General features: G+C 51.8%; 3 protein-coding genes and 1 long non-coding RNA gene across 17 annotated transcripts in view; 2 read left to right on the top strand and 2 right to left on the bottom strand.

Moving 5' to 3' along the window:
• Slc15a3 (solute carrier family 15 member 3) overlaps nt 1–8,559 on the top strand; it is a 26,622-nt gene extending 18,063 nt beyond the window's left edge. For all 7 annotated transcript variants that reach the window (XM_087618326.1, XM_087618277.1, XM_087618176.1 and 4 more), the window contains 6 exons: nt 3,809–3,956; nt 4,930–5,037; nt 5,479–5,647; nt 6,440–6,598; nt 7,809–7,964; nt 8,272–8,559. In XM_087618326.1, the coding sequence (XP_087474452.1) occupies nt 3,809–3,956; nt 4,930–5,037; nt 5,479–5,647; nt 6,440–6,598; nt 7,809–7,964; nt 8,272–8,426 (895 nt within the window). In that variant the 3' untranslated portion in view covers nt 8,427–8,559. The remainder of the gene's footprint in view (nt 1–3,808; nt 3,957–4,929; nt 5,038–5,478; nt 5,648–6,439; nt 6,599–7,808; nt 7,965–8,271) is intronic.
• On the bottom strand, nt 8,475–20,281 carry Tmem132a (transmembrane protein 132A). 2 transcript variants are annotated; one of them, NM_178021.2, is given in 11 exon segments: nt 8,475–9,778; nt 10,187–10,378; nt 10,711–10,984; nt 12,093–12,295; nt 13,889–14,032; nt 14,131–14,326; nt 14,767–14,916; nt 16,105–16,436; nt 17,042–17,260; nt 17,543–17,757; nt 20,052–20,281. In NM_178021.2, coding segments are annotated over 11 exon segments (3,066 nt in total). In that variant the 5' UTR covers nt 20,140–20,281; the 3' UTR covers nt 8,475–8,725.
• Nucleotides 19,729–26,144, top strand: LOC147997055 (uncharacterized). Its single transcript, XR_015652969.1, has 2 exons — nt 19,729–19,855; nt 24,622–26,144. It is a non-coding gene; the product is annotated as an uncharacterized LOC147997055 (long non-coding RNA).
• Nucleotides 21,153–26,593, bottom strand: part of Tmem109 (transmembrane protein 109) — a 10,598-nt gene continuing 5,157 nt past the window's right edge. For all 7 annotated transcript variants that reach the window (XM_087574944.1, XM_087574942.1, XM_087574949.1 and 4 more), the window contains 3 exon segments: nt 24,647–24,891; nt 23,074–23,176; nt 21,153–22,634 (listed from right to left, as the gene is read on the bottom strand). In XM_087574944.1, the coding sequence (XP_087431070.1) occupies nt 22,243–22,634; nt 23,074–23,176; nt 24,647–24,883 (732 nt within the window). In that variant the 5' untranslated portion in view covers nt 24,884–24,891 and the 3' untranslated portion in view covers nt 21,153–22,242.

Raw genomic sequence — 26,593 nt, forward strand, 5'->3', positions numbered from 1 at the left:
ATGTCTTAGTTTCTAAAGTGTTTGCGGCATACACATGAAGAGCTGAATTTAGAACCCATGTAAAAAGTAAGGCCCGGTCACATACATGCTTGTCATCCCAGCACTGGGGGTGGAGGGAGTGGAGACAGAAGGATAGCTGGTTTGCTGGTCAACAGCCTAGCCCCAAGTTCAGTGAGAGGCCCTATTTCTATCAGGTGTTCTCTGGTCTCCATGTGCACTCATGTGATCTCTCTCTTTCTCTCCCTCTCTCTCCCCTTCCTCTCCCTCCTTCCCTCCCTCTCCCTCTGTCACACACAAATTTTAAAACATGTTAATAGGTGAGAAGGAATTAAGAAAGATACTCAGTGTCACCTCTAGCCTACACAGGAAAGTACACATATAATGTTGTAATTTTATCTGCTGTGATGAACACCAAGATCAAAAGTAACTCAGAGAAACTGGGTGGTGAGCGTATGCGGGACTTTAATCCCAGCACTGAGGAGGCGGAGACAGGTGGATCTCTGTGACTTAGGGGCCAGCCTGGTCTACAGAACAAGCTCCAGGGCAGCCAAGGCTACACAAAGAAACCCTGTTTAGAGTAACAAAAAGGGGGCAGGGGTGGGAAGCAACTTAGAGGAGGATAGAGTTTGTTTCAGTTTACAGGTTACAGCCGGTCACTGAAGAAAGTCAGGGCAGGAACTTGAGGCAGAAACCATGAAGGACTACTGCTCTCTGCACTGCCTAGGTTCATGCTGGCTTTTTAAAATACAGCCCAGGACCACCTGCCAGGGAATGGTGCCCAACCACAGTGGGCTAGGGACTCCTACATCAATTAAAAAATCTAAACAATTTCCCATAGATGTTCCTGCAGGCCAAGCTTATCTGGGCAACCCCTCGGTTAAGACTCTCTTCTCAGGTGACTCTAAGCCGTGTCACAAAGTTGACAGTTAAAGTTACCTAAGATACCTGTGCTCATGAACTGAACAACAGCCTGCGTGCACATACATATACACATATATACACATATATACACACAAAACACATACACAAATACACGCATGTACACATACACACAAACACATATACACACATGCAGACACACACAAATACATATATACACATGCGCATAGATACACACACATACACACACATATACACATACATATATGCACACATACAAATATGCACACACACATTAAGTAAATAAAGTTTTTAAAGACTGGACGGAAAGGATGAAAGTTGACCACCAAACTTTTCCATGGACACTGGTAATCCACTTCTCTCAGGTATGATCTCATGAGGGAGGAGCCATGCCAATTGCTTTCTGAATATTCTATTTCACTTAATAACAGGGTTGTTTATTATAGAATAATTAGGTCAACTGTAGCTCCACCTTTGACCTTTGCTCTTTGCCCTTTATCCTGAGAGTACCCGATATTTTTCTTGTCCAAGAACCTTGTGTCATCCTTTGAGACTCGAGAAAGGATAACATCTCTCCAAAGACTCAGATCATATCTGAGGAAGCTTCCCTGTGGCCGCCATGTTATCTGCCCATCCTGACTGTCATTGCCAGCCCCGGGGCAGTCTTTATTTTTACTGCCAATCCCATTAACACATCACCACTGCTGCCAAGACCATCACTGTCCTCTGGCATTCTCTTTCCTTCTTAAAATTGTGAATGCATGTGTATATCTGTGTGTGTGCATGTGTGTGCATGTGTGTGCATGTGTGTGCATGTGAGTACATGTGTGTCTGCGTGTGCATGTGTGTGTACATGTGTGTGCGTGTGTGTGTGTGCATGTGTATGTGTGTGTGCATGTGTGTGTGCATGTGTATGTGTGTGTGTACCTGCCACAACATCCATATGGAGATCATACTTGTCGGAATCAGTTCTCTCACACCATATGGAGCCTGGGGATCAAACTCGGGTGGTGAGACTTAGTGGCAAGAACCTCAGCCTATGGAGCCATCTTGTACCTTCAGTCTTTTCAACTGGCTTGCAAGATGGCAGGTTTCCTTCTGGCATCTTGATACACCCTAAGTTTTTGTTAGCTCTCCCCTCTTCATCTCTGCCCCACTCCTCACCCTGCCCTTCTGCCCCATCCTCCCTTCCCACTTTCTATCACATGCATTCTATCGCCCTTCCTAGCCCCTTTCTTAAGCTTCTTGTGTTCTCCTTTCTTGGTCCCCTTTCTAGTTTCCTAGCATCTAAATCCAATCACACATCATATGCACGTGTAGCAATAGTTGGCAGCTGGGATCCACACATGAGAGACACCATACAGCATTTGTCTTCCTGAGTCTGGGTTACCTCACTTAATAGGATACCTTCCGTTTCCATCCGTTTTCCTCAGATCTCATAATTTCATTGTTCCTTACAGTTGAATAAAATTCTATCATGTACAATTGGCTATTTATGACACGCAGAGCTGTCTCTAATTCCTGGCTGGACCGAGTCCCAGCTGGGGTCAGTGGGATCTAGAGCAGAAGGAAGATGCACCAGCCTTCCCCAGCCTGCGTGGTTGCTGAAGGTCAGTCAGTAAAGTGCAGGTGCCAAGGAGTCTGGTGGTTTTAATTAGCTCTTACTGCCTCACAGACCCCACCACAGCTAACTGACTCACGCAGCAGCTTTTCATCCTCTCTCAAATGCTTCAGGTAACCAGGGTTAGCAGGGCTTGTCTCCTGCTGCTCTTGACATCACCAGGTCATCTGGGAGCTTCGAAGGGCTTAGATTCTAGAACATTCTCACATGGTGGAAATAGATGGTGAGGTCAGAGCTCAGCTGGGACTGCTGGTGAGAGCATCGGTTTCCCCTTCCCATGGCCTCGTCTGTTGCTTGCACTTCTTTGAGTATGGTGTCTGGGATGTGAGAAGACAGGATTGTAAGGAGGAATGTTTCAGATGGTGGGAGGCAGAAGCTGTGGGTCTTCTTAAGGCTTACAGAGACTTGCATTTGCAAAACATGGCATGGACCAGATGTTGTAAAGCTTGCTTGAATCTGGCAAGAGAAACAGACCACAGTGCTGGTAAGGAACTGCACTGGATGCTGGGAGGGAAGGAGCTGAGGGCAGCTGTCCCTGAAGAAGACCAGCTGGACATTTTCCCTTTGGAGTCTCAGAGGACAGCTCAGGACTTTCAGATGAGGACAGCTCAGAAACCCTGAGGGCAAAGGATAAAGGTCGTGGTGGTTGTCAGTCCATCTGGTCTCCTGGTAATGGTTTTTCCATCTCTGCCTCTCTGCTCTCTACCTCACTGTTAACTCCACTCAGAATAGACTTGGGGTCAGCAGCAAGGGAACTGGGGTACACCAGACATGTGCCACATTCTGAGTCAGGTGTGTGCTAGGACTTCCATGGTTCTTGTGGTAAATGGATGCCACGGATCAAAAAATGAACACCCCCCCACCCCGACTGTTTTCCTCTGATCCTGGTTTTACCACCCCCAATCCAAACGCTGTATGTATCTTGAGAGAAATATAAGTCTGAGGCCACCTGTGATAGCTATTGATCACCTTACTCGTGGGGGTGATCGTAAGGGTGATAGAGTTGCTGCTAATGTTAACAGTGTAATGGAGGGGAGGAGTGTCTGGGGTGAGGGGGATCTGGGACTTGGTCCTCTCCATTCACTGTGTGAGCCTGGGGGAATAAACTCAGGTTAAAGGCAAGTGTCCCTACCAGCTGAGCCATCTCACTGCCCTCCCTACCCCCATCCCCACCCCTCACACAATGGGGATCCTGGGAAGATGGTGGAGGTAGAAACAGTGGCCTTGGTCCTAGAGAGAGTCAAGTCCTGGCAGTCTTTTTTTTTTTCTTTCCCTATTGCCTTAAAGGAACTCTGAAGGTGCTCACCTGTTGCCTGACCAGAGGTCTAACCAGCCTGGACCTTCTCCACAAGAAGATATGGCCAACTTCCAGGTGCTGTTGAAGGTCCTGCCTGTGATGGTGACCCTTGTGCCTTACTGGATGGTGTATTTCCAGGTAGGCATCTCTGCCTTCTGACCAGGGGCCTGGCACCCAGCCCCTCATGGGCTCAACCTCTGCCTCAGAAACCCATAGCATTACTTCTCCAGCATAATGGTGTGTGTGTGTGTGTGTGTGTGTGTGTGTGTGTGTGTGTGTGTGTGTGTGTATTTAGACTTCATTCACATTTGAGTGTATATATGTGTGCATGTGCTTTGACATGTGTGGAGCCAAAGCAGCAACCTAATCCATTCCTAACCCCCAGGTAACAAGGCCATTGCCACCTACACCCTCTTAATTGGAGAGAGCCTAAGATCTCTATCATAGCCTGCTTGTCTAGGGTGGCACTGACTGTCCCACAAGATACAGGGCTATGGGCAAGATGTCCATAACAGCTGCCAGGACATTGACATCCTTCTGCAGTGGCTGCTGACCCAAGTGACCCCAGAGCACTGCCTGTATGGCCCCCTGCCAGGAGTCTCATGGAACTCCTGCATTTTAGGGCAGTTAGACCAGCAATGTACAGCCAGGGCTAAGGACTGAGGGCACCAAACCTATTCCTTCCAGCAACTGTTTCTAAAACCCTATGGCAGGTCAGTATCTCTCCACTGGCTGTGTCAACCTTTAGCACTCAGCTGGGCTTCACTGTTAGACGACAACTTCCAGTGGAGACAGTCATGTTTCCCATTTCAATAAACACTTACCCATACCCACCTGCGTGAAACTTAGAGACACAAAGGGGAAGAATATGTGGAGTGGCTGCAGCTAGGTCTGGGATCATCTGTGGGCACTGCCCATGGCCTGAGAACACCAGAAGACCCCATCCCCAAGCTGCCTCACAATGAGAAGTAGGTTGGAGGTGCCTTTCCCTGACTTGGGGAAGGACCAGCTGCCCCGGGACTGTGGCTAAGGAATGTCTATCCTGAAGCATCCATCCTGAAGCCAGAAGTTCAGTGACCAGCTCCACCCCAACCTCTCCATCTCTCCACAGATGCAGTCCACCTATGTCCTACAAGGTCTCCACCTCCATATCCCCAACATCTTCCGCACCAACCCTAACATCTCTTTGCCACTGAGATCGGATAGCAGTAACTACAGGGTAAGGGAATAAGTACATGGTCAGCCTTAGCCAAGCTGGAGCTGTGAGAATCTACAGCCTGTGTGAATAGGAGGAAATGATGCTGACTGTACCCCTGCTCCCTCAGTGAGGCAGCATGCTTAGGACAAAGAAAAGCACCTGCAGGGTGGGCGGACGTGTGTAACACCAAGCCCCAGTGCACACACAGGTCACTGTTCAACACTGCCTTTTCTCTTATGTCCCTGAGACCCTTCCCATGCTGTGCTCAGGATGGGAACTCGTGTCCAGGAAGAACTTCTTTGCCTTCCTGGATATAATCCTGTCTCCTAGTCGCACAATCGAGAAGGCTGAGTTCCCTGGGTGTTGGTGTGGGGACCGGGCCACTAGCCCTGGGTTACAGGGGTATTCTCCAGCCCAGAGCTCCTTCTGCTCAGCTTGCCTGCCTCTCCTCTCCCCACCCAGATCCCAGAAGCCTGGCTCCTGCTGGCCAATGTTGCAGTGATACTGATTCTGGTCCCTGTCAAGGACCACTTAATTGATCCTCTGCTGCTGCGGTGTAAGCTGCTGCCCTCGGCTCTGCAGAAGATGGCGCTGGGCATGTTCTTTGGGTTCACTTCCATCATCGTGGCAGGTGTGTGATGCCTCGTGTTCACTCAGACCTTGAGAGGTCCTGCCCTCAAGACACACGGTAGAAGAGTGAAAGTCACTGCATGGTGCACAGTGGTAGCCCTCAGCACTCAGAAGGATCAGGATTTCAAGGCCAACCTGGGCTACATGAGACTGTCTGAAAACAAAGGGAAAAAGTAAAGCTAAATGAACCCTGCCTTGTTGACCATGTGCAACCCAAACTCGACCCTTTCACGGCTGTGCATTTTGGCCTATGCCATCCTCAGGCAGTTTATCCCCAGGGAGTTTACTGTGTCTTGGGTAAGGGGATGGCATCTCCACAGGGTTAGGTGACTTGACTAGGGCTGCACAACAAGCCAATGGAAGGGCCAGGATTGGAATGCAAGTCCAATCTGATTGTGATTCACTCACCAGGGCAAAGGTGTCTCCCAAGCACTGAGGGGAAGAAGATGATAAAAATCCAGGCTGGAAACACTGCCATGACAGATACCTAACCTTGCCCTAGAGAAGTCATGTGATCTTATGGAACGTAGGCCAGCTTGAAAACCAGATATACTGGGACTAACTCAGCCCTAACTCATTATCACCTGTGTGAGTCTGGGCCGATTGCTCAACCTAAGTTTCACTTTCTTCACTTGCAAAGAATGTCTTAACAGATTGAATTAAGGAGAACTCCTATGAAATACAAGACCTAGCTGAGCTTCCAAGGTGGCGGGCTTGGGTGTTGGAACTCAAGCTCTAAGCTGCCTGGGGTGGTCTGACTGTTCTCTTGCTCTCCACCCCCACAACCCCTTAGGAGTCCTGGAAAAAGAGCGCTTGCAGTACATTGCTGCCAACCAGACAGTGCCTCAGCTGATTGGGAAGGACTTATACTATGCGGCACCACTGTCCATCTGGTGGCAAATCCCCCAATACCTGCTCATCGGGATCAGTGAGATTTTTGCCAGCATCCCAGGTACACTGGGTTCTTACACTGGTTCTGGGCTCTTCTTGGGTGTACCTCCAGACCAGGAGGGAACCCTGGGCACAGCACTGTGGCTTTTGTGTGGAAGGGAGCAGTGATTTTGAATGAGGTCTGCGTCTGTTCCGTGAGGTTTGAGGGCCTTTTTAGCCCTGGGTTCAGGCTTGAGCCAGCGCTACAACAGAGCCTGTGGAGTTGGAGGTTAGAAGGCCCTGTCCACATATCCCCATGTCTGTGTGAGGACGGTCTGCCTTTTGCCTTTGCCTCTTTCCTCAATAATCCCCTGGCTTGGGGGTTCCTCCCTTCAGGAACTCAGGTCTGTGTGTGTGTGTGTGTGTGTGTGTGTGTGTGTGTGTGTGTGTGTGTGTACGCACTCCCAATCCTGTTCCAGCAGGACTGTAAGCAGTGGGTAGCCTCTTCCATTCCATCATGATGATAAAACTCAAGTTGCAAGCAAAAAAGCACTGGTGCTGGCCTGGGAATTGTAGAGTGGCTGGGCTGTGGGTAATGCAGGGAGGAACAGACGGGCTTCTGGGAAAGCTGATGTCAGCAAGTGTGGCCAGGACCTTAACCCAGTGATAACTGAATGGGCCAGGAGCATGTGAGGTGAGGGGGATGGCACTGGAGAGGAGAGTGTGGGTTGCAGAGTCACAGTGGGTCTAATGGCTGAACCTGGGTGGTGACGCTTCCCCTGAGACCATCTTTCCTTCCTCCCATCAGTCTGACAGGAATGGAAGCCTCTAAGAAGTTTCAGAGACCCATCCAGCCATGTGTGGAGGATGAGGTCAGGGCCCAGGAGAGATGGGATAGAAAGGGAGGCCTCCACTTGGAAAGTGTTTTAGAGCCTGAATGGAAATGGTTTGGTGATGGTGTGGACGGAAGGTGGGCGCAGAAGGTGGGGGAGAAGCTGAAGAAGCTGCTGTCTCAGCTGTCATCCATCCCCATCACTGGGGGACCCAGGAGGAAGGGAAATAACTAGTCAGAGCTCTGGGTAGTGCTGATGGTATCCAGGGGGAGTGCTTTGTCGGGTATGGATGAGCAGAGCAGATAGCGTGCATCATGTCACAGGTATGCGGGTGCTGCCAGCCACGAGGCCACAGCCATCCAAGGGAGAGAATAGAGGCTTGGAGGAGTGGGATTCCCCACACTTGGACCCATCTCTGCTCACCCTGAAGCTCCAGTCACTTCCCTCTCTGTCCCACAGGTCTGGAGTTCGCTTACTCGGAAGCCCCACGCTCCATGCAGGGCGCAATCATGGGCATCTTCTTCTGCCTTTCGGGGGTAGGTTCACTGCTAGGCTCTGGCTTGGTGGCCCTACTGTCCCTTCCTGGAGGCTGGATGTACTGCCCTAAGGACTTCGGTGAGTGAGAGGGGACCGTCCCCAGAGAAGACAGTGGGGGAAGACTTAGGGATGGGAAGAACAGCCATGCTTTAGACTCAGTGGCCCTCAGGGGTGCCTTCTTGCCTCTGGAACTCAGCCATTACTGCTTGAGTGGTCACTTTTTTTTTGGCCTGATGTTTGCTTCCAGCCTTCAAATAGAGGAGGGGGGATACACACCAAGAAACACTTGGGGAGTTAAGATACTAGAGGGCTCTCTTCCCAGCACTCTTAGACCACACCAGTTGGAGTGTCACTTTAGCTACTAACCCATCCTTCCTGTCCCTAGGGAACATCAACAACTGTCGTATGGACCTTTACTTCTTCCTGCTAGCCGGCATTCAGGCTGTCACAGCTGTCCTGTTTCTCTGGATTGCTGGTCGTTATGAGAGGACTCGTCAGGACCCAGACTCCCAGAACTCAACCAGCAGAGTCAGGGGCTGAAATGGTCTCCACCCACCCTGATAGAGAGTGTCACAGCAGTACCAGCCATGCCCATTCTTTTATCATTTATTCTGTACCCAACATTAGAATGAAGTGGTTCCCATAAATAAGGGGCATGCGCCCTCCCTCTTGACCATAGTCCATGACAAGGGGTGGGGGTGAAAGGGCCTGGGATGGGGACTCAGATCAACAAGCACCAGAGGATGAGCATGAGGGTCAGGCAAGAAGTATAGCCAGATATCCCATTGGTCCCCAAGCCTGAGCTGCTGGGCAAAGCTGCACCTGGCAGGCCTGGGGTATCAGGAGCTGCCCCGGATCCTCTCCATGTAGTTCCGAAGCTCCTCTGGGTCCTTCAGCCCCATGTCCTCGCACACCCAGCGGATGTCCTCCTCACCTGCTACCAGGATGGACTGTACAGCCGGGGCCCCTACAGGCTCCTCAGGCACCTCCTGGGCTGGGGGTGCTGGTGCAAATGTCACAAATTCGACTCGCTTCCGACGTCCCCCAGCTTCTTTGCGGGCCAGGGTGCTCGTGGAGCCAGCAGGGCTCTCTGAAGCACTGGGAGCCACGGTTGAAGTATCCCCTCCTGCCCCACTTTCACAGGGGCAGCCCCCCTCCCCCTTGGGTGGGCTCGAGGAAGAGCATCGGTCCAGCTGCCGACTCAGTTCCTCCTGATTGGTGCCCAGCCAGACCCAGTTATGTGGCTGAGGGGAGGCAGGGTCTGTAGCGCTGTCGGGAGGCTCTTTGCGCTGGTAGCGCAACACAAAGACCACACCATTGACCAGGAAGATGAGGAAGGCCAAACAGAAGATGCCCAGCAGAGCATACATTCCCAGCTCTAGGTCGGTGACACGCTGAGGGGCAGGCACCATCTCTTCCTCATCTTCCTCCTCTTCTTTGGCCTCATTCTCTTCCTTCCCAGCTTCCTCCTCTGCCCGCTCAAACTTGCCCCTAATGCCCGGACCCACATGGCTCCCCATATCACCTGCTACCTGCCGCTTTCCTTCCACAGAGGCTTCTGTGAATGGTGGGGTCCGGGCAGGGCTGGATGGGAGTGCAGGAGCTGGTGTGGGCAAAGGGGGCAGCCCCAGCCAGGCTGTGCCTGAGGCTAGGGGAACACGATGGCGGCCCCGGCGGCAGGGTTCCGGTGGGTGCAGAGCCACGTGTAGGGGCAGCCCTTCGGCACCCACGCCACTCACCACCACACCAAGTTGGGCTCTCTGCTCTTCAGCTGGCAGAACAGCACTGGGTTCCTCAGCTGAGACCGACAGTCCCAGGTCATTGCGGTCGTAGAGCTCGGCTGGAGCCAAAGTGTGGTCAGAAAAGGACAGCCACAGGGAGAGGGCCACCTCCTGCAGGGCACACGGACACAAGCAGAGACACGCGAGGGCACGCACGCATGCACACAGAGACCACTCCCACAGTGACAGGCCACACGGAAGAAAGAGCACGGAGGAAACAGAGACACAGGCAAATGGACAAAACACAGGGAGAGAGGGGACGCGTGTCAATCACCTGTCTGCCACTCAGCCCAGGAGTCTGAGTCCTCAGGAGAACCTAATGAACCTCCCAATGCCATACTCCAGCTAGCCACTGCTTGATCACTTCCAGCCAGAGAGCTCACTACCTCACAGGGAAGTAGTCCTTATTTGGAAAACCCTAGAGCAAGTGGTCCAAGTACCAGGACTTCCTCCCATCCTCCTCCTCCATCACCCCCCATCTATAGCAGTTGCCCATGCTCTCTCACCCCCAGCCATCACCTGCTTTGGGGCTGGAAGAGCTGACTGGGCCCAGCAAGTCGCTGTGACCTCTCCAGGGTGGGACACGCCCCGGCTCAGGGACAGTGAGATGCCCATCACCGGTTGCACTCGCAGATCCAGCACCGAGACCTTGTCATCTGTCACAGCCAGTGCCTGCTCCCCCAGGATGGAGTCAGATAGCGGGGATCGAACCTAAGAGTGGGAAGCAACTGAAAGTGGGGTGTCTCCCACACACGGTCTCCCTGAAGTACCGTTTTGGCATCATTATCTCCACACTCTAACACACTTAAAGACTCCAATCCACACCACAGAACTGTCCTTTGTCCAGAGGCCTGGTCCCTTCACACGTATACCCCAGCCCTTCACACCTACAGCATGCCTCCCAGACTGCCCACCTATTCTCCCCAGCCACGGTAAGCCCCTTCTGCAGCCTTCACACCTAACCATGAACAGTCTGGGGACACCAGTTACCCTGGGAGAAGGGGACAGAGTCTTGCTCTTTAGTGTCCCTTGTGGCAGCTCACCTCGATAGAGGTGACTCCAGGCTCTCGTCCCACTAGGATGCGGCCACCTTCCAAGGTGGCTATGCGAGGATCCTGCACGTGGGCATGGGCTGCCACGAGGTGACTCACATCCAGCAACCAGTCAGGACCGAGTAGGTGGGTGAGGCGGCGGCCACCGTCCAGCGGGTGAGCCGCAAAGGGCACTAAGAAGCGTACACCAGCTCTCTGGTACTGCAGGCGGCAGCCGCGGGAGCGCCGCTCCACTTCCTCTGCAGCAGCCTCCGGCTCTAACTGCCTGCGGGGAGGAGCGTCAGTGAGGGCCCGCCCACTGGATACCACGCCTTCCCTAAACTCCCAACTCAATAAAGCTCAGCCCAGCCACCCATGTAAAGGTTCTAGATGAAGCTTAATGCCCTTGCTCCAGCCTCGTCTTGCACAAATGAGGAAACAACAATAGTAGCAAGACTGATGTATGCCTCCTCTTCTTCAAACTCTGTCCTGAATGCTCTCTTTTCTGGATCTTTCTGTTCAGGTCAGTGACGCCCGGCTCCCAGTCCGGACTGATGAAATGTGCCTGTCTATTCGGTTGGCTGCCGCTGTTTCTGTGTACCTCTGGAGTGGGGAGGTAACAAGGCAATGGGGCGACAACTCAGTTCCTACAGGGCCTAAGAGCTACATTCCTCACAGTACCCCTCATCCTTGCTCTCTAGTTCCTGTGAGCCTCCCCACTACCCAGTGTAATTGATTTTTATGGAGCTTGGGGCCATTCAAGGTTCTGAATAGTGAACGTTCTCAAAAAAAATCAGGCAAAAAGAATTTGAATGTGTTACAGCAGACTTGGAAGCAGCCGGAGAGGCAATATGGAGGTTGACAGTTTACACTACAGTGGTCAAAGGGAGGGTGATAGCTAAGATTGTCAACTTGACAAAAATCTAGAATCCTCTAGGAGACAAATCTCTGGGCATGACAGCAAGGTAGCTTTTGAATCAGGGTGACCGAGGTGGGAAGATGCACCCTAACTATAGGCAGTGCCATTTCATCAGCTGGGGTCCCATTACTGAATAAAAAGTTCAAATAAGGAAGAGCACCAGTGTTCATCTATCTCCCTGCTTTCTGACTTCAGATGCAATGTGGCCTGTCCAGCTATCCAAACTCTTGTCACTATGACTGGCCACCATAATGAGCTGTACTTTGAACTGTGAGCCAAAAATAAGCCCGTGTTTCTTATGTTTCTTTCATCAAATGTTTTGTCGTGGCAACATGGAAAGTCATTAATACAGGCTAGACGGGCAGAAGGCATTGCAAGTCCCCAGCCTAGGTCCACGGAAGTGTCTGCTGTATACCTTTAGTCCCAGAAGGAATTCACTAAGTCCTATGGGCTTTTATTGTAGGTCTGCACTCACCCTTCTGCTGGGCCTGGGACCCGCCAGCCTCGGATTTGTTCAAGAGTGGTGTCAGTCAGCTCAATGCGCAAGGGTAGGAGTGGGGCCCATACAGTCAGCTTCAGTGAGGCCCGGAGGCGGCGCCACCAGAAGTCCACCCGAACCCCCTTGGCTCCCCGACTCTCCTGACCAGCCACGAACACAGCATCACAGGCCTCAGATACCTAGGGAAAGGCAGAGATGGGCAAAGACACAAATGACAGGCACTGATACACCATCACCTTCTCCAGCCTTAAACGGGGCTACAGCTCAAATTCAGTTCTGATATCACAAACGTGTTTTGTGGTGGGCTGGATGGTGGGATCCACTGCTGTTAGCTTAAAATATTTTGCTGTACTACCAAAATCCACTCCAGGGACATTGGGCCATACTTTAGGCTCTCCAAGGGATGAGCTGGGCCATTTGCATGCAACACACACAGCCTAGCAGGGTCCTCCTAGCAGGGTCTGGGTTGAACTTACAACTTAAGCTCCTCAGTTCCAGTCTCAGACACTGGTGTTGGAGGCACCTAACAGCCAGCTACCGCTAAGTGAGTGAAGGCAGAGGGGCTAGACAGGCCCACCTATCCACCCAGGAGCCCCCAATGTGCTGTCACTGCTGTCTGAAATCTGGGTCAATGCTTCCTCACTAGGACCTCAAGACAGAGAAAGCTGTCTACTCTCTTAACCACCCCTCATCATCACAACAGTGATTGTTATGATTAATTCATCAGATTATAACAGCAGAAACTGCTGATACTTTACTTCTCGCTATCGCTGGATACTGTCTTAGGTACTTTTAATTCTTACAGCAACCTAATAATATGTTAGAGTTGAGGGACTGGAGGCTCAGAGCGGTCAAGACACTTGCACATGACCACACAGCTAGTAACAAAGATGGGTTGTGATGATTAACACTGTCAGCTTGACAAGACCTAGAACTCCCTAGGAGACAAATCTGGAGACATGTCTGTGAGGGAACTCCTAGATGGAGCTCACTGAGGTGGGAGTGCACCAGGGTTCATCTCTCTGCCTTCTGACGACAGTGCAATGTGAGCCCCAGCTCCTACACTCTCCCTTCCCTGCAGTAATGGACGGTACCCTTGAACTACGAGCCGGAAGACGCCCTTCTTTCCTGAGCTGCTTTTGTCAGACATTTTGACATTTTCTCAGCAGTGAGAAAAGTAACTAACACAGGTCTCCCCCAACCCTCCCGGACTCCAAAGCACATGCAGTCTTCCAACTTAGCTCCCGGGCCAAGGCCAGGATGGACAACTGGACAATAAATGTGAAAATAAGCTCAAGTCTGGGCAGTGGTGGCGCAGGCCTTTAATCCCAGCACTTGGGAGGCAGAAGAAGGAGGATCTCTCTGATTCAAGGCCAGCTTGGTCTACAGAGTGGGTTCCAGGACAGCCAGGGCTACACAGAGAAAATCTGTAGTGAAAAAACAAGAAATTAAAGATTAAAAAGAGCTTAAGGGGGCTGGGGATTTAGCTCAGTGGTAGAGCGCTTGCTAGGAAGTGCAAGGCCCTGGGTTCGGTCCCCAGCTCTGAAAAAAAAGAACCAAAAAAAAAAAAAAAGAGCTTAAGGCTGGGTTTTCAGGGTTCCTTCTTTACAGAGATGATGATTGGGGGAAGAAAAAAAAAAGTTGCCATCATGTCCCTGCTCATGATGTTTGTGTTTGAGAAGCTGTTCTCTTGGAGATGGACACTGCAGGAAGGAACAAAGCTATATTTTGTTTGGCTGTGCAGACGCACAGAGACAAGTACAGCGGCTCACCTGCAGGACCTGGGTATTGGCTGATTCACAGCCAATGTGCTCTGTCACCTCCTCCAGGGCTCCCCCACTGTCCACAGTGACAAGACGCACAGGGATACGCTGTGGCACTCCAGTCAACGGAGCCGTGTTCACCAGCTCCTCAGCCTGAGGGTGTAAGGGGCATTTAGTTCCAGGGCTCTCACCTCTTGGGGTTTCTGGGACCAGGCATCCAGTGGGGCTGAGCACAAAGGGTAGGCTCTTACCTTGGCCAGAGGGATGAGGGCTCTGATGTCCCGCTCAGACACCAGGATCTCCCACACCATTTTGTCCTTCTCTGCTTCAGGGGCCTGACCTGGGTACTCCAGCTGCCACGTGACAGGTCGAGTGACTGCCACACCCCCACCGGTGCTATTCTCCACCGCAAAGTCTACCCACAGGAACTCGGACAGTTCCAGGGGACTACTGGCAGAAGAGAGATAAGCTGAGTGTTTGCCAGCTGCCAGGTACCGCCTGGGTTCAGAAGTAGACTCTACAAGTGTTCCCATTTGACTGACAAGAAGGCCAAGGCATAGCGGGCGATGTAAGTCCCCCAAAATCACAGTGAAAAGTGACAGAGCCAGGGTTGGGGATTTGGCTCAGTGGTAGAGCGCTTGCCTAGCAAGCACAAGGCCCTGGGTTCGGTCCCCAGCTCCAAAAAAAAAAAAAAGAAAGAAAGAAAGAAAGAAAAGAAAAGTGACAGAGCCTAAGCCTGCATCCTGGCTACAAGCCCAACTTGGCCTGCAGGCCCCTCTTAAGATCCACAGAACCACTAATCTAGGTCTCCAAATGATTTGGGGTGGGACCCCATCAGATCCCCAACCATGTTCCCCAACACTCTAGGGCTAGAATTCTCAAGGCACCTGGAATCCGGCCCTGCAGGCCCAGTGCGGTGACAGGTGATCAGACTGGTGTGGTGCTTTGAGCCCTTGAAGCGGTCCAGCTTAGCGGTCCAGAAGGTGGGCTGGGCTGGGCGGGCAGCTGTCACCTGTAGCCCTTTCTTCACCTTGATCCTGCAAGAGGGTATGGGCTGTTGGTCAATATGGAGGCTGAGCTACCAATTGCTTTGGGAAGGCAGATGAAGAGCTAGAGATGCCCCCCCCCGCCCCCTCTGGCCTTCCCAGTTCCAATGGGAATTTCCTTCTATTCTTCCTAAAAGGCCCCCAACTCAAGACAGGTCATATCATGCTCCTTCCTCTACCCACCCCCAAAGCCCTTTATAACTCTCTACTGCCCACAAGCTGAAGCCCAGGCCTGGTGTTCCAGAGCCTCCAGGCCCTGGCTCAGCCTCAGTAGGGGCAGTGACATCTCTTCATACATTCTGGGTTTGGGCCACACCAAGAGTCATCCCATCCTAGCCCAGCTCATATGCATGTCCCCAGGCCTTTGCCCAGGCTACACCCATAGCCTAGTCTACCTTTCTTCCTAAATACTATTTCTTGGAAGTGGTAGATAATTTTCCCTTTACTCTGGCCCAAGTCCTCAAGGTTCGTCATAGCTTCAGCTGAGCGTCCCCACCCCCACAATGTCTAATCTAGTTCATGCTTTCTCCTCCAGTCCTTGGTACAGATGGGGGCGGGGCCTTGCACACTTCTGTGCAACAACACCAGTGTGGAGACTCAGGACTTGTACTGTAAGATCTGTGGATTCAGTGGGTGGAGGAGACTGAGTAGGTATGAGAGGTAAATAGGAAGAATGTGGAGTGGAACTCCCACAGACCTACAGATGTAGAGAAGTTACATTATACATCCTTGCCAGCTTCACTGGGTAGGAGAGAGGATACTTTGGAGTAACTTCCTGTAGAAAAGGATTACAGCATGGAGTCTTTGATGGCAAAGAATGGGTTTTGTCCAAAGGCCCCCCTCAGCTAGAGCAGCAAGTAGAAGAAACTTATGGATACTCAAGCCCAGACAGATAGCCATCTTATCATCTTTGAGCATAACCCAGCACTGGACACTACACTTCTCAGGCTCTAAGCCTTTCCTGCTTCCTCTACCCCAGGACATGAAATCCCAGAGGCTTTCTACTTCTGGATTGTGCCCAACACAGTATCTCGCAAATTCTCTGCTTGGGACTTTTATGCAGAACTCACGGTTGGTGGAGACCCAGAGCTCCAGTGAGACCACAGGAAAACTAGAAACCTGCTATCTTCCTACTTAAGCCCCTATTACCTCTTCCACCCATAAGGGCCTAGTACTCACCGCAGAGTAAGAAGGCTGGCTGTGAAATTGTGTCGAAGCAGAAGGGTGGCAGTGAAGAGCTGGCCAGGCCTCACTGGCACATCGGGTGCACGTAAAGTGACTACTTCATCCAGCGGGACCTCCTGGTACTGTGGGGGGTCTTCAGGGTGCAGCTCCACACTACCCACTGGAAGAGCCTGCTCCTTGGGTTCCTCCTCCGTGCCAGGGCCACAGCCCCCAGGGCCCTCACCTGCAGGCTCCAGAGTGTAGGCCAGTTCTGCCCTTGTGGTGGCACTTTGGGAGAACCATTGAGAGGGGAACTCCAGTTCCACTACACAGGCACCCAGAGATGGCTGCAAACACAATGAAAGCAAAGGCTATGGTTGGCCCTGTGAAGGGTGGGAAGGAGTCTTGCTCCCATTGATGGAAAAACCTATGAAAGGCAGAACTAGGGATGTCTAGGATGTCTCCTGGGTGCCTCCATAAACTAGGGACCCCTCACCAGGTCTAGGTGTCAGACTACTCTGTAGGTCACTCTTCTTGAACAGACTCAGAGCAAAATGGGGTGATCTTTACCACATCCCACGACTTGTCTAGAACTCGGAATATCAAGAGCAAGAAACAGTTCTCTCCAGTGGGTGTTTGGGTCCAACTGCACAGTAGTGTAAACAGAACCCACAAAAGTTCCATCACTACTCACAAAGATTAATGGCTCTGTTCCAGTGACTCTAACCTCTGTCTCATTTCTTTCTTCTCCAGCTCCCTAGAGGTGGGAACTGGGGCCTCAGAGACATGAGTCCAAAGCCACGGGCCATGGGCTGAAATCCTCAGGAGACCTTCTCTGAGGGCTATCAGGAAGCAAAAGAGTCAGGTGGCAATGGCCCTAGACTCTCAAGACTGTAGTAGAGTCCTTTCCTTTCCACCCTGGCACCGCACCTGCGTGGTGCAGTGTGCTCACCTGGAAGCGGCAGGCTTGGTGAGCAGTGCCTGCAGGGTGTGTGGCATGTAGTCGGGCACAGGGCAAGCTGCCAGGTCCTGGTGGCCAATCCTGCCCTTTGAGGTGGAAGAGGACACGGGCATAGGGCTCTGCTGGAGTCACCGCTGCTTCCACGGAAACAGCCCGCACATCCCAAGGGACAGGTCGCCGGTGGGGCTCAGTGACCCTAGGAGGGACCACCTGGGAAAGAACAAGCACGCTCAACTGCAGAGCCGGGTGGAGAGGCAGATGACACCATAGTCAGGTCTGGGAAAAGGGGATTTCAGGCTTCTAATCTCAGTGAGCAGGAGATTAGAGGCCTCAGTCTTCCTATGCAGAGAACGGGAAAAGCTATGTATATCTGCATCACCCTAATGTGCCCAATCCCTTGTTGGTGCTTAGATAGGAGAATGAGAAGACACCCCCGCCCCTGCCCCTGCCATGAGACTCATTGGCCTGGGAGTCCCTGGGCCCTATTCTTACCTGCTGAGTGGCAAAAGGTGGGTAGGAGGCCCGGAGAAGTGGCTGTGCCCTGGGCCAGGGCTGCATGAGCAGGAAGGTCTCAGAGCGGGAGCCCAGAGAAGAGTTGGCAGGTGGGTAGTGGCCCACCTGCTGCACCCGAAAATGTTCAGGGGCATCCAGGAGTTCCAGGGCCACTGGCAGGTAGATGGGGTCCAGGGTATCTTGGTTACTGCCAACTGGAGAGGAACAAGGGTAGACATGGGATGGCTACAGAACTCACAGAGGTTGAACTGGGCTTCATTCTCATGGTGGGGATGGAGAGGAGAGGGTAAAATGGACTACAAATGTACCATCTTCCAGATGTAGGGGAGTCATCCCATTTCACGGATGAGGTGACTGAGGAACTGAGAGCCTCACAAAAGTAGACAGAATTTGAGAGTCATGGATCAGACTTCCCAGTTATTCCTTCTTTATGACTTACACAGAACTTATCTCTCTCTCTCCAGCAGAGCCTTTTCAACATCTCCTCCACCTATCCCTACAACCTATCTGCCTCAGATAGGGCATTTGGAGGGCAGAACTCCTCCTGCACTGGGAACTACTCAGTAAAAGATGGTTCCCAGTCGAGCTCTGTAGAAATGGAGACCCTTTTTGCTGTGTCTGTGTCCTTTGGTGGACATGGCTGGTCACCCCCTCCAAGTCTAATTACTGTCATGGTACACCTACACCAAATTTCCAAACTTGATCCCTTCTGGGGATCAAGCCCTAGTCCTAGCTGGGGTTCAGGGTTCAGGAATGAAGAGGGTTCTGGCACTCACAAACCATCAGGAGCTAGAATATTTGTTCATAAAAAGCACAAAGGTCCACTACAGCTATATTGATTTGTACTATAATCCCCAAAGAGTAACAATTCTTCAAGCTCTTAATCCCACACTGACTCAATTTTACATGTATTAACTCTTTCCGGTCTCACACAGTTCTGTGGATTAACTTCTATTACCACAAACTCCACTTAACGGATTTAGAAAATGATGTATGAGGGTTCTCCACCTCGCAGTGGACCTGAGAGGCCAGTAAGGAATTCACCGACTTGCTTCCCAGCCTTTCCATTCAATGCAACACCAGCACGCCACGTGGGCTCCACACTGTATGTACCCTACCCTCCTTCAGGGTCAAGAGCACATTCTGTCTCCTCAGGGAAGCCTTCTGTGGTCATTCAGCCCCTTGCTAGAGACCCTGTTCCAGCTCTCCTTGCCGCTACTGCTTTTCGAAGATGGGGAACTATCCTCCCATTTCTCCTGAGTACCTGGAACCGCAAGTACAGTCGATGTGCCTGGCTCTGCTGCCTCTCCTGAATTATGTCAACTCCAGGCTCTGTCTCACTCATTCTGGAATTCCCTCCACTCTCCCTGAAGAGGTTTGGGAGCTGGGGGCAGAGATCTGACTTTATGTCCTAGCTCTACTCCATGAAAGATGGGCCAGTCACTAGCATCTTGGAGCCCGGGTTTCCTCACTGGAACAGGGGTGGGAGTATTTCATAACCCGGTGGGCAGGGGAGGGCTTTGTAAGTTTGGTAGATCATACGTTGAAGTGAGATTGGAATGACAAAGCTCTCCTTCCCTCACTGTGGAGGGGTTATTAGGAGTCCCACTGGTTCTGCAGGGTGTGGAGCAGGGACCTGAAAGAAGTTCCAGAACCAGCTCTCTCAGCTCCACAGCTGAGCTGGGACGGTGGGGCTTTTCTCTGGAGCACCCCCACACCCCTGCACGCCAGTATCCCTAAAGGTAACAAGTGAGTGACTGTTGGCCCTTAGGGTGGTTCCAGTCCACCTTCTAATTCAATGCTTCCATAATTACAAGATGCTCAGTAGCCTGACTCCCACGGATTCCCATGGTCTCCCATCACTGGGAGTCCAGCCCTCAATGGGGGCAGAAGGGTAGAGACTACTTCACCATTTCCCAATTCCCATAGTATCTTTCACCTTCCAATCCAAGCTCATGTCAGGTACGCGGTAGCTGCTGCCCCTTACCCAGTGATGGGTACATCCACGAGGGCTCATAAAGGCAAGGCTGGGACTCTCCTAGAAGACTCCAAGGTTGGAGATCTCCTTGGAACAGGTAGAGAGAAGCGTATCTCTCGGGTCCCAGGCAAACAGGTTGTTTTGCATTCCTGTGACTAACTGGCAGGCTTCTGGGAAACAGCAGGTTAGGAAGTGGTAGTGCACGGGGAAGCAGGGCAGGAGGGTTAGATGTCGGAGCTGGAGATGGGGCTGGCTCGCAGAGGAGTTGGGACCGGGCTTGTGAGGATGGGAGGAAGAGAAGACCTTAGGCTCAGGTAGGAGCATCCAGGTAGTGCATAGGGAAGAAGGCAAAAGGGCTGTTGGCTGGGAGCCGGTTTCCCAAGGTTAGACCTCTCCAGGGCATTGCTCTAGGTTTAGTTCCAGAGCCCAGAGGCTTGAGGGCATTACTGGCGCAAGGCCTCGGCCGGGCAGGGCCAGGTCGCCCCTCCCCTTCCCTCCCTTCCCTCTGACCTCTCACGACTTCCAGGGCGAGAGCCACCAGGAGGCAGAGCCAGGCACCGTAGGGCCCCCGAGGGGCCGCTGCCGCACGTTCCGTCATCGAGGCGCACTCCTTCCCACCAAAGGCAGGTAACCGGCGCGCGGCTCAGGTGGCTGCGATCTGGCCCCACATCTCCCGCGCCCGCCGCTCCGGCCAGCCTGTTTCCTGCGCCGCCGGCCCGCGGCTGCAGTTCCCAGACAATGGAGCGGGAGCAGTGGGGTGGGAGGGAACGCAGGCACATGGGCTGTCCCCCTTCGCCCCGCCGGGTCCTAGTGCCCTGCGGATCCCCAAACCCAGAGCGCCCCCCGTGCCTAGGGTCGGAAGAAGGCAGCATCCCTGGAGACTAAGCAAATTGATGCCCTCTGCCCGGGAGGCACATGGTGAGTTCTGGGATTCCACTTGGAAGCTGATGATCAAGGAAGAAAACAAACAAAAACGTTTCCTCTGCTTCATGCCCTCCCTACAAGCATCTCGGCTGTGAAGGCATCTAGAATTCAGGAACATAGAGAACAGAGCTGCTGGGACAGAAAAGGAGAGGCCGAACCAGGCTAGATGGCAACCTACGGCCATCCGTGAAGAAAGCGTGTTTCATTACCAAACCCATCCCAGAGTCTCAAAGGGTGAAGGGTGCAGGCTGGTCAACCCTTCTGAGGGAGTCCTGACTCCCGGTCCGCCTAGCCTTGCCCCCAGGTAGTGTTGGGATTAAGTCCAGAAGATTTGGCATCTCCATGGCAACTTAAAGAGGAAAAGGAAACAGAAACATGCCTGGGCTTACACAAAACAGCAGAACCACCTGGAGCCACAGTGAGAATCTTATTGCAGTAAATTCCTGAGTCTGGGAGGGAAAGCCAGTTTTTCCAGGTTCCCCAGGCTAGCGCTGCAGGAAGGGGCAACTTTAGTCCCAACACTGCTGCAGATCCACAAGTTTTACAAGAGAGTGCATGCCTCCCTCCAAGAGGGAGGGGTACCAGGCACACCCTGCCTTCCTGAGCCCTCCCTTCCTTCCAACAGATTCCTGCTGGAAGTCCAGAAAGTTGGGCTGCCCCCACAGAAGAAAGTTTGGCAGCAGAGACTTTGAGTAAATACATTTTATTCAGAAGATAATAAAATAGCATGCACTTTTTTTAAAACCACCAAGCGCTGATAAAAATATATCACTGCAGCCGTGATTCCACATCAAACCTTATCAGTAAGAATAGATTTATTCTTCACATCTTGTGCTGGACCTGGCATAGGACACCTCCCTCCACCAGGGCCATAAAGGCCAAGGCCAGGAGTGAGCAAGTGCCCTGGTGAAGAGGGGTAAGTGCCAGGCTCCCTCCTAGCCCTGCAGAACAGATCAGGGCAAGACCTTGCCCTTCACAGCCACTGGGACACAACACTGACCAAGGGTTGCTCCTGGATGGCAGAGTGGACAGGAGTAAAACTGCAAGACAGCAGGTCCTCCTGTCTTTTTCAAGGTCCCTGAAATCCCCAAGGGAGATTTAACAGTCCCTACAGCAGGGCCCCAGCCTTTGCTTTGTTTGCTGGAGTGGGGATTCTGCAAAGGACAGCTCACTCTGAACACAAAGTAGCCATAGGACACTTTCCTATATTCAGTGTGGCAAGGGACAACTGGAGGGTGCTACTGACTCCTGTTAAGGCACTTGTAACAGAACATAGGTGCACAGGCCTCCAGACCGTTTCCTCCTCCCTTATCCTCAGGTCTCAAATCTCCTTCCCCTTCCCCCTGCTGTGCAGTGAGGAAGACATAAGGGCCTCAAGGGACTAGGGATGGTAGTGTGGCCGGGAGTAGGAAGAAAGGAGCTGAGGGTGTGGTCAGCCTGGGAAGGCCTTTTGAAAGGAAGCCAGGCAGCAGAAGGTTAATCATCACGGGAGATCAGTGGCAGTGGTGCTGGCTGAGAGCAGAAGCCAGGGCTGAGGTCTCTCCAACCCGCCCTGGGGGAGGCAGGCTGGGAGCCACCCCTTGACTGAGCACCTGGCAGAGGACAGGTTCTCTTCTCTCAGCTAGGGGCTAGCGCAGGGGTAAGGGTGTGAAGGGTTCCAACACGAGGCAAGGAAAGGGCTGGGAAGGGAGAGGGGGGGTGCTGCAAGGAGGGCCATGAGACCCAGAGGCAGCTCAGCTCTTTGGTACGGTGAGGGTGTCACTTTGGGATACCCTTGTCATTCTTCCTCCATGCTCCTGGGTATCTTGGCTGCTCGCCTCTGCCTCCCTCGAAGCTCTTCTATCTGGCGCTCCAGCCCTCTCACCTTGGCTTCTAGGTGGGTCCCCGAGCTCCTGGAGCCGGTGAGCCGACTCAGCAAGGCAAAGACAGTTAGCAAGGCCAAGAGCAGCAAGGCCCGGGTCGATGGGTCGGGCACCGACCTCACCAGGCCCACAAAGCCAGCCACGAAGAGGACAAGCTTCAGACCCCCCAGGATCCGTCCTAGCAAGGCCAAGACCAAGCCTAGGAGCAGGGACAGCAACCAGTAGATGACCAGTGCTGCTGCTCCCCACAGTAGAAGGGTCTGGACTTGGCTAGGGCTGAGCTTCAAGACCTGGGTGAGTTGTTCACCTGAAAGGGAAAAGGACAGAGTCAGCAATCTGTGGTAAGGGCAGAGGGGGTAAGAAATAGTGAAGAGGAAGGGACCAACAGCCTTGCATCCTTCCAGGCTTGGGAAACAGGTTTGAATCCCAACCTCCAGGCTTAGGACTCCTGAAAGACTACAACTCTTGTGGAAATGGAGTTTTATTTATTATATGAGAACAGTGTATGTGCCTCCATGGGCTATGGTTAACAAAGAAGGAGACAGTACAAAGGAGAAGACCTTTGCACGATGCTCAACTTGAGTAAACCCCTGGTACAGTGGTTAGAATCCCTAGCTCTCCCTTCTACTGCACCTCTGGGAACTTCTGCAAACAGCTGGGGGAATGTCTAACCCCGCACAGATAAACCCCACCAACAGCAAGGTCAGGCACGGCCATGACTAGCTCAGTCATTCTCTGCTACTCACCATCCAGCCCCAGGGCACTCAGCAACTGGGCAGCAATCCCAGACAGGGCAAAGCAGGCCACAGAGATGGCTGATGAGATGGCCCACATCACCTGCAGCAGGGTCTGTGAAAAAGACAAAGCCATCATGAGCGAGGCTCTTCTCTTCCTGCCTGGCCCTCACAGTCTGGACAATACCTGCAGGGAAATCTCTGAGCTGTTTCTTCCCCAGTGGACATGGGTCTGGGTGAGCAGTCCGTGGACTGAGTCCAGTGAAGGGACCCTTCTGCCATACTTCCTCACTGACCCAGAATCCAGGACATCTAAGACCGACATCAGTTGGTCAGCTGGAGCTGTTCTGGGGGTGGCAGGACATGCATTTGTGTGTGAATGGGCGAATCACTACCATCCTGTGGTAGCTGCCCTATGAAACTGGAGGCCTCCAAATCTCCTAGGAAATCATTAGGGTATGTGGAAAAATGTCCACGCAAGGCTGGGACTCGAGAGGGAAAAGGAGTCGATCGACTGTACTACATTAGGATTTGTGTGTGTGTGTGCCTGTGTACCCACATGGGACCATGTGGAGACCGGAAGCTGACAGCTGACGTCAAGATGCCTTCCTCAACTCTCCACTTGCTTTTTTAAACAAAAGAGTTCATTTTCATTTATGTGTCTATGCGTTTGTGTATGAATAGGTGGTGGTAGTGGTGGGGGTGCCACCAAAGAAGCCAGAAGAGAATGTTGGATCCCCTCGAGCTATAGTGACAATTGGTTGTGAACTACCTGTGGGTGCTAAGAACCAAACTCTGGTCCTTTGCAAGAGTAGCAAGCATCCATACATGCTGAGCTACTCTATTCCAGCCTCTCTATTTCCTGAGACAGCATCACTTACTGAACCTGGGGCTCTAGTCTCTGCTAGTCTGGCCAGCCAGCAAGCTCCTGGTATCTGCCTAACTCTGCTCACCACACTTTCCTCTGCTGGAGGAAACAGACATACACACCAGGCCCAGTTTTTACATATGTTCTGAAGATCTGAACTCGTGTCTACATGCTTGCATAGTAAACACTTGACCCACTGAGCCATCTTTCCAGCCCTATCTTCTGGATTTTATAAACCATTGGCTTGGCACTTCGGTATGAACTATTAGGTGGTAAGGATGAGACACCACACTAGAAATGGCACTTGGTGGAAGAACTGATCCTGCCACAGGTCCTTCATGAGCCCCACCTTACTTTTACAGGTGAAGGCTTGGGACTCAGATCTCTGTGCTCTGTCAGTTCAAGATGACAGGTGTGACTCAGATCAAGTCAGATGTTGTGGGTACCCATCAACATGAGTTTATAAGGGTAGCTCATTTTGTAGCCTTTCTGGCCAAATGGACCAAGCCTCAAGAAAAAAGTGCAAAAAGCCTGGAAGGCAAGAACCAGGCAATCAGCCTGCAAAAGAGTCAGGAGTGCCAGGCTGTGTCTGTGGAAGGCCGGGCTCTCAGCAGCAGGAACTAGGACGGGAAGGATATGGTGACAAGGTGAGGTGGCACTAACAGCGACTCTCCTTTTCTTTCTGCACACAGCCACTGCAGGCGCAGCCTTCCTTACCTCTGAAATCACATGCATGGTCTCTGGCCCCAGCCAGGTATCCAACGTCTCCTTCAGAGATCGGCCAATCTCGGTCAGAATATCAGCTGAGGACTCCCTCTTCTGTTGGCCAGGTGAGGCAAACTCTCGATGAGTCTGGGCTGATGCTGAGTGGACGAGGAGAAGGGCCCCTAGGACCATTAGGACAGCTTTGAACAGATGCCTGCTCCATGATGGATTGCTGTGTGCGCCTGCCATGTTTGTGTCTGTCAAGAGAGGGCCATACGTAGGCAGTGAGCCAGAACCCATGGACATTTTGACTCTCCCAGCTCATCTGTTATTGCCTTTCTTCACCCCTGGCCTACAGCAAACATCTCAGCCAAACCTAAAACGAGCTGTTTGCCAAAAAAAGATGACCCACGCCTTGGAGTCTGAGCCGGCACAACCATCTGATCCACAGCTCCCTCTTTGGTAATCTCTACCAGATCAGTACACCAGCAAGTGCTACCCTGTGCCTTCCAGTCGCCAAGACGTCACTGCAGTCTGTCATTCTGAAGGCCTGTCTCTACATCTTAAGCACCACAGCCATAAATGACTTTTAAGTCTCTAAAGGCTTCATTCTCAGAAGCTTATAACATACTTAAGCCAAAGATGACAGGAAAAAGTAACTTAAAAATAGCACACAAGTAGGATTACCACTCTGTAAACCAATATAAAATAAGTACTCACTGGTTAACAGAGACACAAAAAAAAAGACTGAATTTGCAACAGTATCACTGTAGGGCCATTATGTATGGTGGTTTTTCTCCTGCCCTCTGTGGGCACAGATGTGAAGAAAGAGACGGCAGGTGAGCACTTGTATAAAATCACTGGGCTTAGAAGGATTTCAGCCCAAGTCTCTGCTTCCAAATCCTACCGTTGGTGGGAGATCAGAATTCAGTGGATCACTGGGGCTGCTCAGTGACATCACCTGAAAGTGGTATAAAGTTTCAGTGTCTGTGTCTAAGCACACTGGCTCTGATGCTGCTGTCTCTGTGTGTCTCTGTCGTGGACACAAGCTCCTCAATGATTCCACTGTACAAAGTTGAGAGCCATTCTAAGGTCAAACTCTGTTTCTCCCCGACTGTTACTCAATAGTCAACATAAGATTTAGCGACTACCTGTGCAAGGCATTCTGTTCTGTTCTTATCCTCAGCAAGCACGCAATCCCTTCTCCACTGACATCTTCTAATTCAACTTGGTTCTGTCACTACCGACCTGGAGATTGAGTCATATCCTTTTGCCTTATTTGGGAGTAGGAAGTTGAAGTCATTCTGTGTCAATGGTTATGATATAGTACATACATATAGACATACATATTAGCACACCTAAACATACCTACACACCCCCGCATATACACCCCACACCCCACACACACACCAGCAGTTTGGTTTTTGTCTACCCTTCCTGGCTTAGAGCTCACACATTTCATGTAATTTAATACATGGAAAGAATAAAAAAGATAGTTTTGTCAAAGTAATTAGCCTTTCAGCCTGGCTTCCTGCACATCTTCAGAGGATGAAGGGTGAAAGACAGTCCTTTCCAACATGCCTTTCATGATAATAAGACCATTTTTAGAGCACTTCCTAGATAACCACAGGATTAGAGAGGTAATTTACCAAGGGGACCAGCCATGCTTTTAGGGGGTTGAGACTCTCTGAGGAGGAAGGGTGGCTACTGATTGAGTTAATTCCTATGGCCAGTGATTTGCTGATCACACCTATACAATGTGACCCTTCTATAGGGGGTTTTCCTTCCCAAGGTTAGTTCACCTTCTTCTGCCCACCAACACATTACTAACCTCTGAAGAGAAGCAGTACCACAGTGATTAAAATATTTACTGTTGCTAGGGACAGGTAGCTAAGTGACAGATGGCTTGCCTACCATCTGCATGGCCTCGGGTTCAATCCTTAAAAGGACAAACAGGTA

Source organism: Rattus norvegicus, chromosome 1 (genome assembly GCF_021556685.1).
Source record: "Rattus norvegicus strain SHRSP/BbbUtx chromosome 1, alternate assembly SHRSP_T2T, whole genome shotgun sequence".
NCBI lineage: Eukaryota > Metazoa > Chordata > Mammalia > Rodentia > Muridae > Rattus > Rattus norvegicus.